The 14,183-nt window shown below is 46.1% G+C and overlaps 1 protein-coding gene across 2 annotated transcripts; it reads left to right on the top strand.

Moving 5' to 3' along the window:
* The first annotated feature begins 5,005 nt into the window (after positions 1–5,005).
* LOC123403914 (protein SHORTAGE IN CHIASMATA 1 homolog) lies at positions 5,006–12,620 on the top strand. 2 transcript variants are annotated; one of them, XM_045097825.1, is made up of 10 exons: positions 5,006–5,362; positions 5,525–5,608; positions 5,702–5,791; positions 5,881–5,937; positions 6,022–6,108; positions 6,570–8,527; positions 9,060–9,267; positions 9,765–10,499; positions 10,618–12,111; positions 12,193–12,620. In XM_045097825.1, exons 1-10 carry the CDS (start codon positions 5,069–5,071, stop codon positions 12,307–12,309), a joined length of 5,124 nt encoding a protein of 1,707 aa, XP_044953760.1. In that variant the 5' UTR covers positions 5,006–5,068; the 3' UTR covers positions 12,310–12,620. The 2 variants fall into 2 exon arrangements, with proteins under 2 accessions (XP_044953760.1, XP_044953761.1); XM_045097826.1 differs by lacking the exons at positions 5,006–5,362; positions 5,525–5,608; positions 5,702–5,791; positions 5,881–5,937; positions 6,022–6,108 and adding an exon at positions 6,190–6,232.
* Positions 12,621–14,183: the final 1,563 nt, after the last annotated feature.

The raw sequence follows: 14,183 nt of genomic DNA, 5'->3' as shown, positions 1-14,183 counted from the left end.
CTCTTAATTTTCCTGGGCGAGAAAGACTTTATAGAGTTGGAGTTGGAGGTTGCGGAGCTACATGGGCCCCACGAGCGTGCCAGGCGCGCCCTAGGGGGGCGCCTCTTGGGCTCGTGGGCTCCTCGCTCCGTGTCTTCGGGTAATTCTTGCGCCAGTATTTTTTATATATTCCATGAAAAATCCTCGTAAATTTCTAGGTCATTTCGAGAACTTTTATTTCTGCACAAAAACAACACCATGGCAATTCTGCTGAAAACAACGTCAGTCCGGGTTAGTTCCATTCAAATCATGCAAATTAGAGTCCAAAACAAGGGCAAAAGAGTTTGGAAAAGTAGATACGATGGAGACGTGTGAGTCACCACGGGCATCACGGTCATCGTCATTTTTGTTACAACTGGTGTCAAAATTTTCTACAACAGCATCAAAATTTGCTACAACCGGCATTGCATTTTGCTACCACCGGCGTCCCATTTTGCTACATCGCACATGGCGTCGCGATTTTGCTACAACCGGTGTTTCATTTTGCTATAACCGACGACATGGCGAGCTGCATCCCCTCTCTCAACTGCTCCATGGTCGGCAAAGTTGCTTCCATGGCCGAAAGCGTAATTTTGCTACATGCTTCAACCGGCATCGAAATTTGCTACAACCTGCACCGCATTTGGCTACCACCGATGTCGCATTTTGCTACATCGCACATGGCATCACGATTTTTGCTACAACTGGTGTCTCATGTTGCTACTACCGACGACTTGTTTTGCTGCATCCATTCACGAGGCCATGATGCTCAAGCGCAGCGGTGAGCACAAAAACAAGATGCTGGTGTGGGGTTGCCGCGAATCCCGACGACGAGAACTAACATGGAGCGGGAGGGGCGTGGCGGTGTTGCAACCAGAGGGAGGTGGGCAGTAGGAGAGCGCAGTGCGTGCCCCGATGAGTTGTGCGAGATGTGGGGAGGGGGGTGCGTGCACGAGATGCAGGGAGGAAATGTGGGCGCTGTGCGAGGAAGAAGGGAGCTCTAGACGAATCGTTTTTTACCTAAATTTGACGGGCTACGCGACTGGATCTGACGGCCCGCGCTCGACCGGTCGAATATTTTGGGCTCGCTCGCCAGCGCCTATCAGTCCCCCGCCAAAAGCAATCAAAACTGAGGATTCGAAGGCCAGGGCACGGTAAACAACATCACGACGACACTTAGGCATGTGCCAATGCATCATTTCTTAGCATGTTATTATAGGAGCATTAATAACTTAAGAAACTACTAGCCTAATGCATTGTTTCTTAGAGGTTGTCTCTAAATTAATTGATTTGGTGCTCATGCATAGATGTGATTGGGCTATTAACCATTTTTACCTATGATGACGTGCAAATGTTGTATCTTAGCTATGACTACCCACAATGGGAGTAAGGCTACCCGTAATGGTAGTACCATAAGTAGATCATGCATGCCAACTAGGCAATTTTGATGAGGTGACATAGAATTAAATGAAGAAAGAGATGGTTGAGTATCATATTAGACTATCCACAATGGAAGTAACATAGGTAGTACCATAAGTGCCACCTAAGCAAAAAGTATGATGTGGCAACTAATAAATGAGAAGAAAGAGAAATTGAATAACTTAGCATGTTACTACCTCTATGAGGCTGGTTGTAATGGGTAGTATCATATATTAGTATCATGTATATGATACTACATCCCTAATGCATAGTATCATAATGTAGTTCATTTATTGACATGCAAGACACATAGTAGCACATCATTTAATATGATATGGTATCATGATATGATACTAAATCCTCTCTTTCTTCATTTAATTCTATGCCACCTCATCAAAAGTGCTTAGTTGGCATGCATGATACTACCTATGATACTACCATTACGGGCAGCCTGAGTAACATAAGGGATACCAAGGCAAAATGAGTCTATAGCTTAATAAATGATAGGCTCAATGTTACTACCCCTATGTTACTATCCATTGTGGAGGTAGTAACTTAGTCTAGTAGCATATATATGTTACTACTCTATGTTACTCTCCATCGTGAGTAGTCTTAAATGATGTGCTACTATCTGTCATGCATGACATTAAATGAACTATCCTATGATATTAACTTATGATACTATGCACTACAGATGAAGTATCATACACTACTGTCATATGCATGATACTAGTATATGATACTCCCCATTACAACCAACCTATCATAGATGCCAACAAAGAAAAAAATATGATGTAGCAACTAATCAATGAGAAAAGAGAAAAATTGAGTAACTTAGCTAGTTACTCATGCTAGGAGTAACATAACGCATACCAAGGTAAGATGAGTCTATAAGATAATAAATGCATGACTCAATATTATTATCTATATGTTGTTGTTCATTGTGAAGGTACTAACTTAGACTAGTAACATATGCATGTTACTAATCTATGTTAATCCTCATTATAAGAGCAACTCTAGCAGACCCCGCATCCCGCCCTGACCCACAAAATAACCGCCAAAGTGCAGGCCGGGGCGGAAAAACCTGCCCAATCAGACCCCGCATCCCACCCTGGCCCGCAAATATTTTTGCGGGGCGCGGCAAAAATTCTCCCCAACCTCTAGTTTCACGGGCCGGGAGGCCGACCCGAGCTCAGCCTCTATCCGCAACAAGATTTGGCGGGACATACATTTCCACGCGGCCTTTCCCGCTTCCCCCACTCGCCGCCACCATTGCCTCGCCACCGCATGCTCCGGTGCATCCTCCATGGCCGTCCCTCGCCGCCATGGACGCCTCCTTCCTGCCCCCCGTCACCGTCGAGGTCGGGCACGCTCCTTCCCCGGATCTCGTCGCCGACCATGTTGGCCCCACCGTCGCTCATGCTAGCGTCGCGCCTTCCCCGTCTCTCGTCGCCGGCCATGTTGGCCCCGCCAGCGCCGTGCCGGGCGGAAATCCGACAGCCCCCGCCGCGAAGGCTCGCGCTCCGGGCGCTAAGGCTGTTGTGCGATCTCGGCCGGCGGCGAAGAAGGTCACCAAGGCCACGGGCGTCAAGAGGAAGAGGATTCAGGCTCCTCCTTCATCCTCTCACTCCATCCCGGAAAGAGATGCCCCGGCGATGCCGTTCAACGGTGCCGCTCACCCCGCAAGTGAGGTGTTCGACAAAATGGCCGAAAGGTATGCGTCTTCGGTCATGGTCATTTCCCTTTCGTTTGAGCCATTTGTTGCGATAGCTCGTGACTTGTCAATCGTTCAATATAGCCAAAGATCGAAGAACTACATGATCTTGGAAGATCAAGCTTTGATCCAAGCATGGAGTGCGGTGTCTCTTGATGTATGCACGGGTACATTTCAAACCGCCAAGAGATATTGGCAAAGGATCGAAAATCAATACTTCCGCATTATGGCAAAGTATCCCAATACGACTCCACGCACATTTAGGTCGCTTCAAGGGCGTTGGGAGAATATCAAGCCTATGTGCAACCGTTGGGCAGCTTGCTTGGAGCAAGTACGCAATGCACTTTCAAGTGGCACCGTGGACTCCAACTATATGAGTTTGTTTTGCCTTTGTTCAAGTTGTGTGTAATCATATTTGCGTCATGAGAATTAATTACATCACTTTGTTCACATTGTGTAGGACAAGAATGGCCAACATAGATACAAAGACATGGAAGCTTCAGAAGACAAATTCTTCAAACTAGAGCATTGTTGGGAGTTGCTCCAAACGTGCGAGAAGTGGAAGTTGATCGACAAAGAATCTTTCTTGCTCGTCGAAGAGAACAAGATCATGTCAATGAACCGCGATGACATGGACGACCTCACCAAAAGATGGCATGATATGGCAAGGAGAGCCATCTTGAAGAGGAGGATGGAAGACTCTGCTCCATATGGTGGCATGATATGGCAAGAAGATAGATCTTGAACATGGCATGATATGGCAAGGAGTGAAGATCGACCAAGATGATGCAAGACCCTCTTTTGCGTTTGTCCAACTGAACTTGGCTTTTATTTCCGCGTAAAACTTTGTTATGTTTATTTGAATTTGAACTTATTTGTGTGAACTTATGTCAAATGCGAGAATTGAGCGTTTTCTATTTGCGAATCGTCGCGGCCGTGTCCGAACAGACCCCGCAGAAGCCGACCCGTAAAAAAGCATATTCGACGAATATACTTATATACGGGTTCATTTAAGGGTCTGCATCTGTGCCACCCCGTACCGGTCCGCAAAAGTGATTTTACGCGAATTGCAAATGCGTTTTGCGGGCCGGCATTATGCGGGGTCTGCTAGAGTTGCTTTAAGTAATCTAAAATACAACCCTATTCTCTATCATCATCAACTAGTGTGATACATCGGCAAACCAATTTATTAAGCGGCGCTAAGAAACCTCTATTCTCCGTTGGCACATGCCTTATGAGATGGGAAACGTTCCTGGCCGGTGCATCGGTTGAACCATTTGGCCGGTCGCACGCGACCCGCGCGTGGAACGTTGATTAGGCATGCAACATTTTTCCGTCTAAATTGTTGCAACGAGCGTTCATATTTGCTACTAGCGTTTTTCATTTGTTATATCTGTCCGCTAAAAAAGCTGCATCCACGGTTAGTTGCAACTCGAGTTCGTTGGGTTTTTGCTACAACCGACATTTTGACTTTTGCTACAACCGTGTTAATTTTTGCTACAACCGGCATCATTTTTTGCTGCAACCGTTCACTAAAAAGTTGCATCTACGTTCACGTAGATATTTGTTACAACCAACGTTTGACTTTTGCTACCACGCACTATCAGCTTCGTTTTTTTGCTATGGTCACGTAGATTTATTTTGCTACAAAAAATATTTTTGTTGTAACCGTTAAAAAAATTGTTGCATCACGTCGAAATTTTGTTGCATCAAGGTAAAAATGTTGTATGAAGATCTAGTGGTGCGGACGCGTGGTGGTTGGTGAATCGTGCGGGGCGGGCCGAAAGGTTTTTGCCGGCGTGCCTGGGCAGAGCACTGGCCTTACAAGATTGAGTTTCAAACGTCCCGACATTTGAAACCAAATCACTCGTCTTCCTCCTCCTTCCTCCCACTTCATTCCCCGCCTCCCAAATCCCAATGCGGACTCGCTTCCTCGCCACCGACTACTTCTCGCCGGCGCCAGCAGCCTCCTGCTCGGACCAAGCCCTAGCCCTAGCGTCCTTGCGCTTCCCTCCTCTTCCCGTCCCCTCCCTTCCCGCCGACCCGCGTTTCCCCTATCCCCTCCCTTTCCCCGCCGCGGCCGACCTCCCTGCAGTCAGCGTCACCGGCGGCGGTCTCGACTGTCTCCCCATATCCTCCGCGCTATCCGAGTTCCTCGCGGCCGTTATTCCGCAGGCCCTGCCTGTGCCGACTCCCCCCGCCGCCGACGAGGTGAGTCAGCTTTTCTGCGGTGGTTCGCGTTCTCTACTCGCGTTGGTTTGATAGAAGTAGCTCGGATTGGGGGCGCTTCGTATGGTTTTGGTTAATTTGGTTAACCTGTGAGGCAATTCGTGTGGCATTTGTGAATTGCAACGGCCTGGATGCTTCACGCAGGGATTGGATGATTTCCTCTACGACAGGGGCGTGTATAGCAAGGGCTTTAACTCGAGGGAGTCTGTTGCATCAAAAATCCCTGATGTAAGTGAAGCTTTAATGCTTGTATGCCGTGCATTTGCGGTTTCCACTCTCTTTCCATGTAACATCTGTGAACAATTTTTGTGTTTATTGAAGGGATTGGACGAGATTAGCCGCGAGAAGGAAGGGGAGGGAGACGGATCCAAATCCATGTCAGATAGATCGGGGACCTACACTGATACCAAGGTGATTGCAGTTTGTTCCTGTGTTGTTCCATTGTGTTGTGACTGTTTCGGAGGAGACCAGTGTGTGATTTCTGCATGTGGTGATGTTAGAGATGGGAATTGCTGAAGGAGCATATATTTGAGGTTGCAGAGGTTGATCTCCCGCAGGTAAGCTTCCTTCATCGATATAGGTTATGTCTTCTGTGGTTTCATTATTATGGCTCAAGATATGTCGTTTCCACGGTTTTTAAGGTTTTGGAAGGACCCGTTGCATCCTTTGGTGGTGACGAGTCGGGTGATGGTGTGAAAATCCATGGTCCAGATGTGAAAATCCACTTGGTACTTTACATCATCTCATCAAAATTTCCACAAGTTACCAGTTTATTTTTTCAGAATCTACCTTGTGCTTGCAGCTGCAGTTAGTTATAAGAGGCGATCAAAATATTGTGCATAGAATTTCAAGGTTGTGATACTGCTGTTCCTTTACTGTGTACTGTTACAGTTATATACGTAATGGCACGAAGCAGGGCTCCCTTGTACTTTCTGTATCCGGCGTGAATTCAAATGTGAAAATTTACATTCATCTTGCCACTGTTCTGTACTATATATAGCAATCTCTGTCATTACCATAAAGTCATATCTAGTTATGTAAACCAGTTAAGGTTGCTTGCACCCACTGATTAGTGGTTAGTATTAGTGTTGTCGGTCCGCTTCCCCTGTGTTCTCTTAGCTCAAAGCATCATGATATTTATTAAATACAATGTGCTCATAGTCCCATCTTCTACTTGAATTTATTGCAGGATTTCATTGATATTGACACTGAGATGACATTGAGATATCCAACTGAACTTGCGGAATCTATTTATCAAGTAGAGAAAATCCCTGTGAAGCATAATGATGAGGAGGATCTTTTGTCCGCAAGAAATAGTAACTTCCCAGCGATTGCAGCGTTAGATTGTGGTGTAGCAATACCACAACTGGAGGTTAGTAGGCATTCTTGGGAGCTTAATGAGTGTCCCACTAAGGCAGAGGTATCCAATATTTTTCATAACATTGTTGAACATTTGGGTGGAGCACAAGTTCAGCATCCAGTGTTAAACTCAACTGAGTTCTTGAGATCAACTGATATTGACATGTTGGCCTTTGTTTCCAAAGATGCCCCATGTCCAGACTATCAAGCAGGTGAATCAATGACAGTCAATGCTGCAGTACAAATGGATCTTGTGAGGGTCAATGATAATCTTCTACTTGAGAGAAACTCAGCATTATACCCTCTCAAGCCTGATGGGACTATTTCAGACTTGCCTTACTCAGTTCTTTTAGAAGAAGTACAGATCATTGATTCTCCTTCAGAGGATGTCTTCAGAATGCTTGTTCAGTCAGATGCAGCTGAGCTGAATACATCTGATGAAATATTCAAAGACGACTTTTATCAAGCAAGACGTTCCTATGAATCAGTGGTTAGCTCTGAGTTGGTGCTGGTTGACGATACATTCATATCACTACCTACACCTATTTTAACTGATGAAGATATGACACTGAGGTCTATGGTCCCCCCGATGGGAGAAATACTTTACTCCCTGAAACCACATTCTCTTTCTGCAGCCGACAGAATTTATTTGGATTGGCATCTTTTATTGGAAGGTCCATGCAACCGGGAGATCTGCTCTACCTATGCCAGCATGGTTGAGGAGGTAAAAGGTTGCCAGTTAAACTCTGAGCTGCAAGTCAGTTGTCAGCAGACACCAGCACTTGGCTTTGATTTTCTTGAGTATTTTTGGAGAAGTGCAAAGCACCAAGATGAGGACAAACAGAACAATATTTGTGTTCCTATCCCTGTACCTCATGATCCACCTGCTGTAGTGAAAACAGCTCAGGAATACAGACAAGAAAGTGATACTGGAGACCATGGTTGCATGGAAAAGTCGAGTTCAGAAAAGGCAACTTCCTTATTCCAGTCAATGTCACAATCCAGTGAATTAAACTTCTACTTGAATGTCAGAAGCAGCACCAAGAGAGGAACTAGTGCTCAAAATAATTCTACTTTCGATATCCCTACTTTAAATGAAGCAGTTTCTTTTCCAAGCAGGCCTAAAGTTGACAAGCTCATAGAAATTCATTCTGTCAGCCTCCCAGATTCTATCCGAGTCCTTATCAAACACATCCATACAAGCTATACATCTGCTTTGCAAGAAAGTGCATATTTGAGGTATACTTTCTCGGATGGGCATGGTTTAAGCATTTCAAAGCAGAAGCTTCTTGGACTTATAACTGGAGGAGGTTCAGATGGCCTTGATAGTCGCTGTAAACATGAAGATAAGATAGAACTCATTGTACTCTATGGATTAAAACAGGTTGCATATTATCTATGTTTCTTCGGTTTGCACGCTGCCCATCTGTACATGAACAACCTGATTGGAAGCTTTGAAAATATTCCTGAGAGATTAAAAAATAGTCATTGTTTCATCGATGAAGCACTATGGAAAGCAGAGAAGCATCAGATTGACTCTCACCCATCATTGCATGACATTGAGATGATCCTGAGATCTAATACCCGTATCAGCCAGAAGATCCTTGTAGTTGCCGATAGAGCTTTCTGGCTGCCATTGGGTAAAAAATTAACTTCGATGAAGATGACATTTGTTGAGCTAGGAAAAGACCCTGCTGCATCTTACTTAGATCCAGTGAACAGGACAAATCCTACAACTTGGGTGCTGGGAGGATTACCAAAGTCAGACTGCATTCTGCTAGATAATAAGTAAGTACAGATGATGAAGAAATTATGCCAATTATCTGCTCCAGTTCTTGTTTTACTGAGTTCTACAAACCAAGTTACTTCTAGAAACAAATAATCTGGCTCTTCGAGTAAACTCAAACCTTGATGAAAAAAATTCATGCGAGCACTACCAAAATGTTCCATCCCATTTAGCATACAGAATGAGTAAACCATCTTAAAGGAATTCATATAAGTATAAGATCCAATCAGTTGTGTCATTGCGGTATGCAACCCACTTGTTTTTCTTGTTGGACCCTTTCATTTTTTTCCCATTGATGATTAAATTGCCTCCCAAAATACTTTTGAGGCTTCACTTTTTCTATGTATGTGGAGATATTTGATGGTATATCATAACACATAAATTACAGGACATGCACAAGGGACAAAAAACTTATCTTTTTAGCTGTCAAAATTTGTACCAGAGTTCATTTGTATTTCTAGGTAGATGATTTTTTTTCTGCATGCATGATGATTTTAGTGTGACTTGTCATTTATTTTGGTCTCAATTTTGAAGGAACATTCCAGCTTCATTCCCTTTCAGCGAGTTTGGCATCATACTGGAATATGGAGGTCCAAATAAATCATCTACCTTGTTGTCTCTGGCTCCTAAGTTAAACGGTTTTCCACCATTACATTTCCTCTATGTCAAATTGGATGTTGAAGACCCTTCGGTTGCACTTGTTGAGGACAACCCTACAGACGAGGAGTTGAAAGCCACAATGGTGATTGTCGATTACTTCTTCACACTTGCATTAGTTCGATCTTCTTATGTTGGTCATGATGTTAGGAACTTATTGATGTTTTGGTTTTACCATATGTTGGTCAAGCTGTTTGGAACTTACTACTGTTTTACCATGCACACGTTAAATATGAAAGGCCACCTGCAAAATGGAAAGTAGATGATTAGAGCAATAATGCAAGTTATTATTATTTTTGAACTTTAATACATATCTCACTAAAATTTGCAGAGGTAAGCAACCGGTAATATGCAAATAATTATAGGTTTCTTAACTCAAGTTCATCAATGGCTGCGTACTTTTGTTGAGCACTGGTTTTACATGCCGGATCTTGTGGGTGGTGTACATTTCATTTTAATTGTTCAGATTTTGTTTTGAGACCCTCAATAGGGTGCTACCAATGGTTAATGGGGCAGCAAATGATCTCCTGTCAAAACATAAATGCCTACGAATAAATAATAATCCGTGCTAATTATTTGCAGGATTTGGTTCTGCATGCACTTAAGAAGGATCTGCAAGAGAAGATGAACAAGATGCGTATTGTTGATTCATTGAACTTTGTACCAGCAACTACTCAGCTGCAAGAACGGCATGAAAATCTGTGCAAACATCTCACTGCTGATTCAACAAAAAATTTACCTGCAGATGATCAACTGCTCAAGCTAGAAAATTTGGAGAAAAAGAATATTGTCAATGCACATAATGTTGTGCCTGCAGCTGAACAGTGGCACATAGAGGAAATGCTGAGCAAAAGAACTGTTCTCCATTCACGACATTTTGTGCCTGCACTTGAGAAGAGCAGCTTGACTTCTTCTGTATCTGCAAATGTGATAAAAGCCCCACAAGACAATCTATCTGCTACTGACTTGCCTTCCAATGTAAAAGTTGGCAGCATCATTCCGGGGAGATTATCTAACCCGGTGATTGTTGTAAATACTGGAAGTCACGGAAAGAATATGATTTTCTCTCGGAGATCGTCTTATCAGCAGATACTATCTTTGGAGAAAGGAGGAATGCAGGTTGTGGAACGAGATATTGATCTTCCCGTGGACCTAATACTCAGTGCTTCAGTTTGCTTAGTATGGTTTGAGACCAAAATCTTTGGGAGCAATGAATTCACAGCGTCAACAGAGACATCTAGTATACCAAATTTTGTAGAGACCATCGCGACCAACATTCTGATGTCAATTAGTTTCTGTTTCTGTGGTTGCATAATGGTAATTGGTTTTGAACTCCTGAGATTTTTGCTTTTTTGCTGATAGAGTTATCATGGTATACCTGTCTTTGAGTTATATATGCAGTAACTGAACCTTTTCACTGTTTCAACTTTTGTAGGTATTTGAAGGCGAACCTCACTCCCTTTCTGCTGTAATGGAGTCATCTGATTCTCTATATGCTGCAGCTGCTAGTCTGGCCATGAACTTGCAGCTATTCTTCTCGCACGTGCCGAAATCAACAGACGAGATAATTGTCAGTTGCATTAGGAATGCGAATAGGTTGAATAAAGCTCCTTCTCCAGATATACCTGAATCAGAAAGCTTGGCTGAATCATTTCTCACAAAATTCCCATCAATCAATCCCTTGTCTGCATACATTATTCTTTCTTGTGGAGGCAGCTTTGTGGAGTTCCTCGGTTGGTCATATGAGCGCCGTATTCAGGCTGCTAAAAGTTACCTGTTGTCTCCGCAGAGCATTTCTCTGTTCAATGCTTTGTGCAAATTTGGTGAGCTAGGTGATTCTAAGTCTGTAATGACCGATTGCTCTTCTGTAGATTCAGACATCTGTAGTGCATTGTTGCAGTCTCCAAGGAAAAGGAAAAGGTGTGCCTCACGAGCTTTTGCAGTACCACCTAGTGATCGCCTCCATCCCGATCCTCTAAACCGATTGCCTGGTAACTATGTAGAACATAATGTGTTCTCACAGCCCAAGTCCAGGAGGTGCTCTGATGTGGAGGATGCAATGCCTCAGTTCCCAGAGGTCTTTATGTTTGATCAAAGTTTGAGTAGGGGAGGTGAAGGGGTCTCTTGTGTACCAAGAAAGCACGATATTGATGCAATAAGTGGCAATCAGATCATGAGTGATCATTTCAGCAATGGTTTGACTACACATATGAGGCATTATGACCGAAGGGCAAGCAGTATGGTCGACACATTCGACTTCTCTTGGCAACCGGAATCAGTGGGTAAAGAACCAATCAAAAACTCTTTTCCCCCAAGCAAACCATCATCCAGCAGAACTTACACTCATCCAGTATTTCCAACTGCATTGGAGATCAATGATGATACTGGTGACTGGGCCATTCCAGGAGGTGCACATCACACAGGGAAGGGTGGGGATATTGCCTCAACTGCTTGCAGAAATGATATGGGCAGCAGATATCACGAACCAAGAGAGGGAATAATGCAGAGTCCAGGAAGTTGGCTTGCTTTTCTGAAACAGGATTCTGGCTTTCCTGCAACTTCACACGGCTTAGGCTGGGAAATGGATTATCTAAGGCAAATGAACGAGAAAAGAAGAGCGGGTCAGGAGAGATCAAGATGCAGTACATCAGCAATTACGTCGAACTCAAGGATGAGGGATGGAGCCTCTGAGATTCGAAGTCCTCCACCTATTGATTCATTCAGATACCGAGGAGGCAGAGACACTCCTTTGAGGGATCGGAGCCCATCTGTTGGGATTCACCGTTATGGGAAAGCCAGAGGAGGACCTAAAGCTCATACCAATAGGGGAAGAAAAGATTTCAAGATGCAACCAAGTGCAAGTCATGAAAACAGGAGGGAGCCGTCCATTGATCTTACATGGACTCCCATCGACAAGCGAGCGAGACAGGTATTTGCTAACCGACTCTGGTGTCATAAAACTGTTACTGTAGTGTTTATGCATAAAGTTAATCTGGATGAGTTTGTGCAGAAACTTTTGTTTGCAGCAGACGGGAAGGAAAAGCAAAGCAAGCTGATCTGGAGAGACCAAAACAGCCCTGGTATTGGGTGTGGCTTCCGGAAAAGATACCGGGAAGAAGGTACGTAGACGTAGGATTAGAGGCCCTCCGCCCTCGGTCCTCATGCAAATTAGTGATGATGTTTAACTGATAAAATATATCCCATGGAAATATATGTTCACAACACTTTGTAGTATGTATGGACTTTGTTGGAGGTAGAATGTGCACAAAGTAATAGTACTTAGTACTAGTATATGTTTATCTGGTCTGTCACGGCACAATTCGTTCTGAAACAGTGAGGTGGGTTCACCCTGTGTCATTTGTCCATCATTTTACAGAGGGAACAAGGAATGTTTGTCCTGTTCAGGCTGCAAGGTTGATCTGGTGTTTGCATACGTTTGATCTGATTTGTACACTGCAATGATTATACCTTTTTCAAGCTCACCTTAGCTATTTCTGTTAATGTGATTTGAAATTGTTGTGCCTCGCGTCTGACTTGCTGTCCGTTGCGTAAGAGTGTCTCCAGCCGCGTCCCCAACATACAACCCCAAGCCTCTTTTTTTATCGCCGGAGCGAAAAATGGCCCAGTCGCACCTCCCAGGACTTCGTTTTCCGTCGGTTCGGGCCAAAATTGACGCAGGCGGACCCAGGCTGAACCCTACATGGTGAGGGCGCCGGGCGAAAGAAGTTTGGCGCGAAAACAACGGCCGCCAAATTCTCCCTGCATGGACCCACCGAGTCGGCGAGATCAGGCGCTCGCGAACCGTCGTCGTCCTCATCGCCTTGGCTCCCATGCCGGTTCAATGCTGCAGATTCCAAGGCCTGACGACGGAGTAGTGGTAAACCCGCCGCGCGTCCGCCGTTTCCGCCATGCGTTCACACCACTCCGGCCCCTCCCCTGGCTATAAAATCAGAGTCTCGCCGTCGCACACCACACGTTAGCCTCTGCCCCCTCTCGCCCCTTCTTCTCTCTCACTCGCTGGAGAAACCCCGCCGACGGAAATCACCTTCTCCCAATGGCCGAGAGGTTCCCAGGCGACGAACGACTTCGGCCGCCGTTGCTGCACGAGTGGGAAGCGTACGCCCTCCACGAGGCCAACTACCCCATGCCTTCGGGCATGCGCGTGCCGGGCGCCTGGAGGCTGAGCGCCGCCGGCGTCCCCGTGCTCCCTTCATCGTCCGCCTCGTAGCGTCGTGGGGAGATCGTGCACATCCGGGCGAACCTACCAGAGGAAGTTCACCATCAGGAGAGGTACGCCCCCGACAACACGCCGCTCTGGACGGCGTACTTCGAGCGTCGCCACGAGGAGCAGCTAGCCTCCACCAACGGCTTCCTGACGACGAAGGGGTGCCACAACTCCGACGGCCGGAAGGCGTGGTGGGGCGTCCCCGGGCGTACTCTCCACGCCGTCCTCGAGCACATCGAGGGCAGCAACAACCCGCCGGTGGAGTACCTGCCGATCTTCTTCTCTCGCCGGAGTGGGGACTCGATGGGGTCGGCCTTGTGGCTGCCTCGCCGCATGGATTCGGGAGCGTCCTCCTCGTCCTCGGGCTTCCGTTCCTCCGGCACGGCACCACTGTCCATCGTCAAGACCGAGCCCGTGGAGACGACGAACCAGCAAGGTACCCGCTCCGGCGGTAACCTCGTCACAAACGAGGGAGTCCCCACCGGTGGACGCCCTCGGCTTGTTCGGCCGAAGGAGCCGGTGACTCCGACCGCCATCAAGCCCGAGCACGCTGCCATGCCCACTGACCTCGACACTGGTCTGAAGTGGGCGCGTGACGACTACGTCCGCGAGGAGATGGAGCGCCAGCGCCACTCTTTGGAGGAGATCACCGAGCGACGCCGCCTCGAGGATGCCAGCGTCATCATCCTCTCCGACAACGAGAAGGAGACGTCGACGCAGACTGCCCTCGCCCGCATCGGCAACGCAGGGCAGGGTTGCAGCAAGGACGGCGGCAA

This window comes from Hordeum vulgare, chromosome 6H, assembly GCF_904849725.1.
Source record: "Hordeum vulgare subsp. vulgare chromosome 6H, MorexV3_pseudomolecules_assembly, whole genome shotgun sequence".
Classification (NCBI taxonomy): domain Eukaryota; kingdom Viridiplantae; phylum Streptophyta; class Magnoliopsida; order Poales; family Poaceae; genus Hordeum; species Hordeum vulgare.
This window is presented reverse-complemented; position numbering and strand designations above follow the sequence as displayed.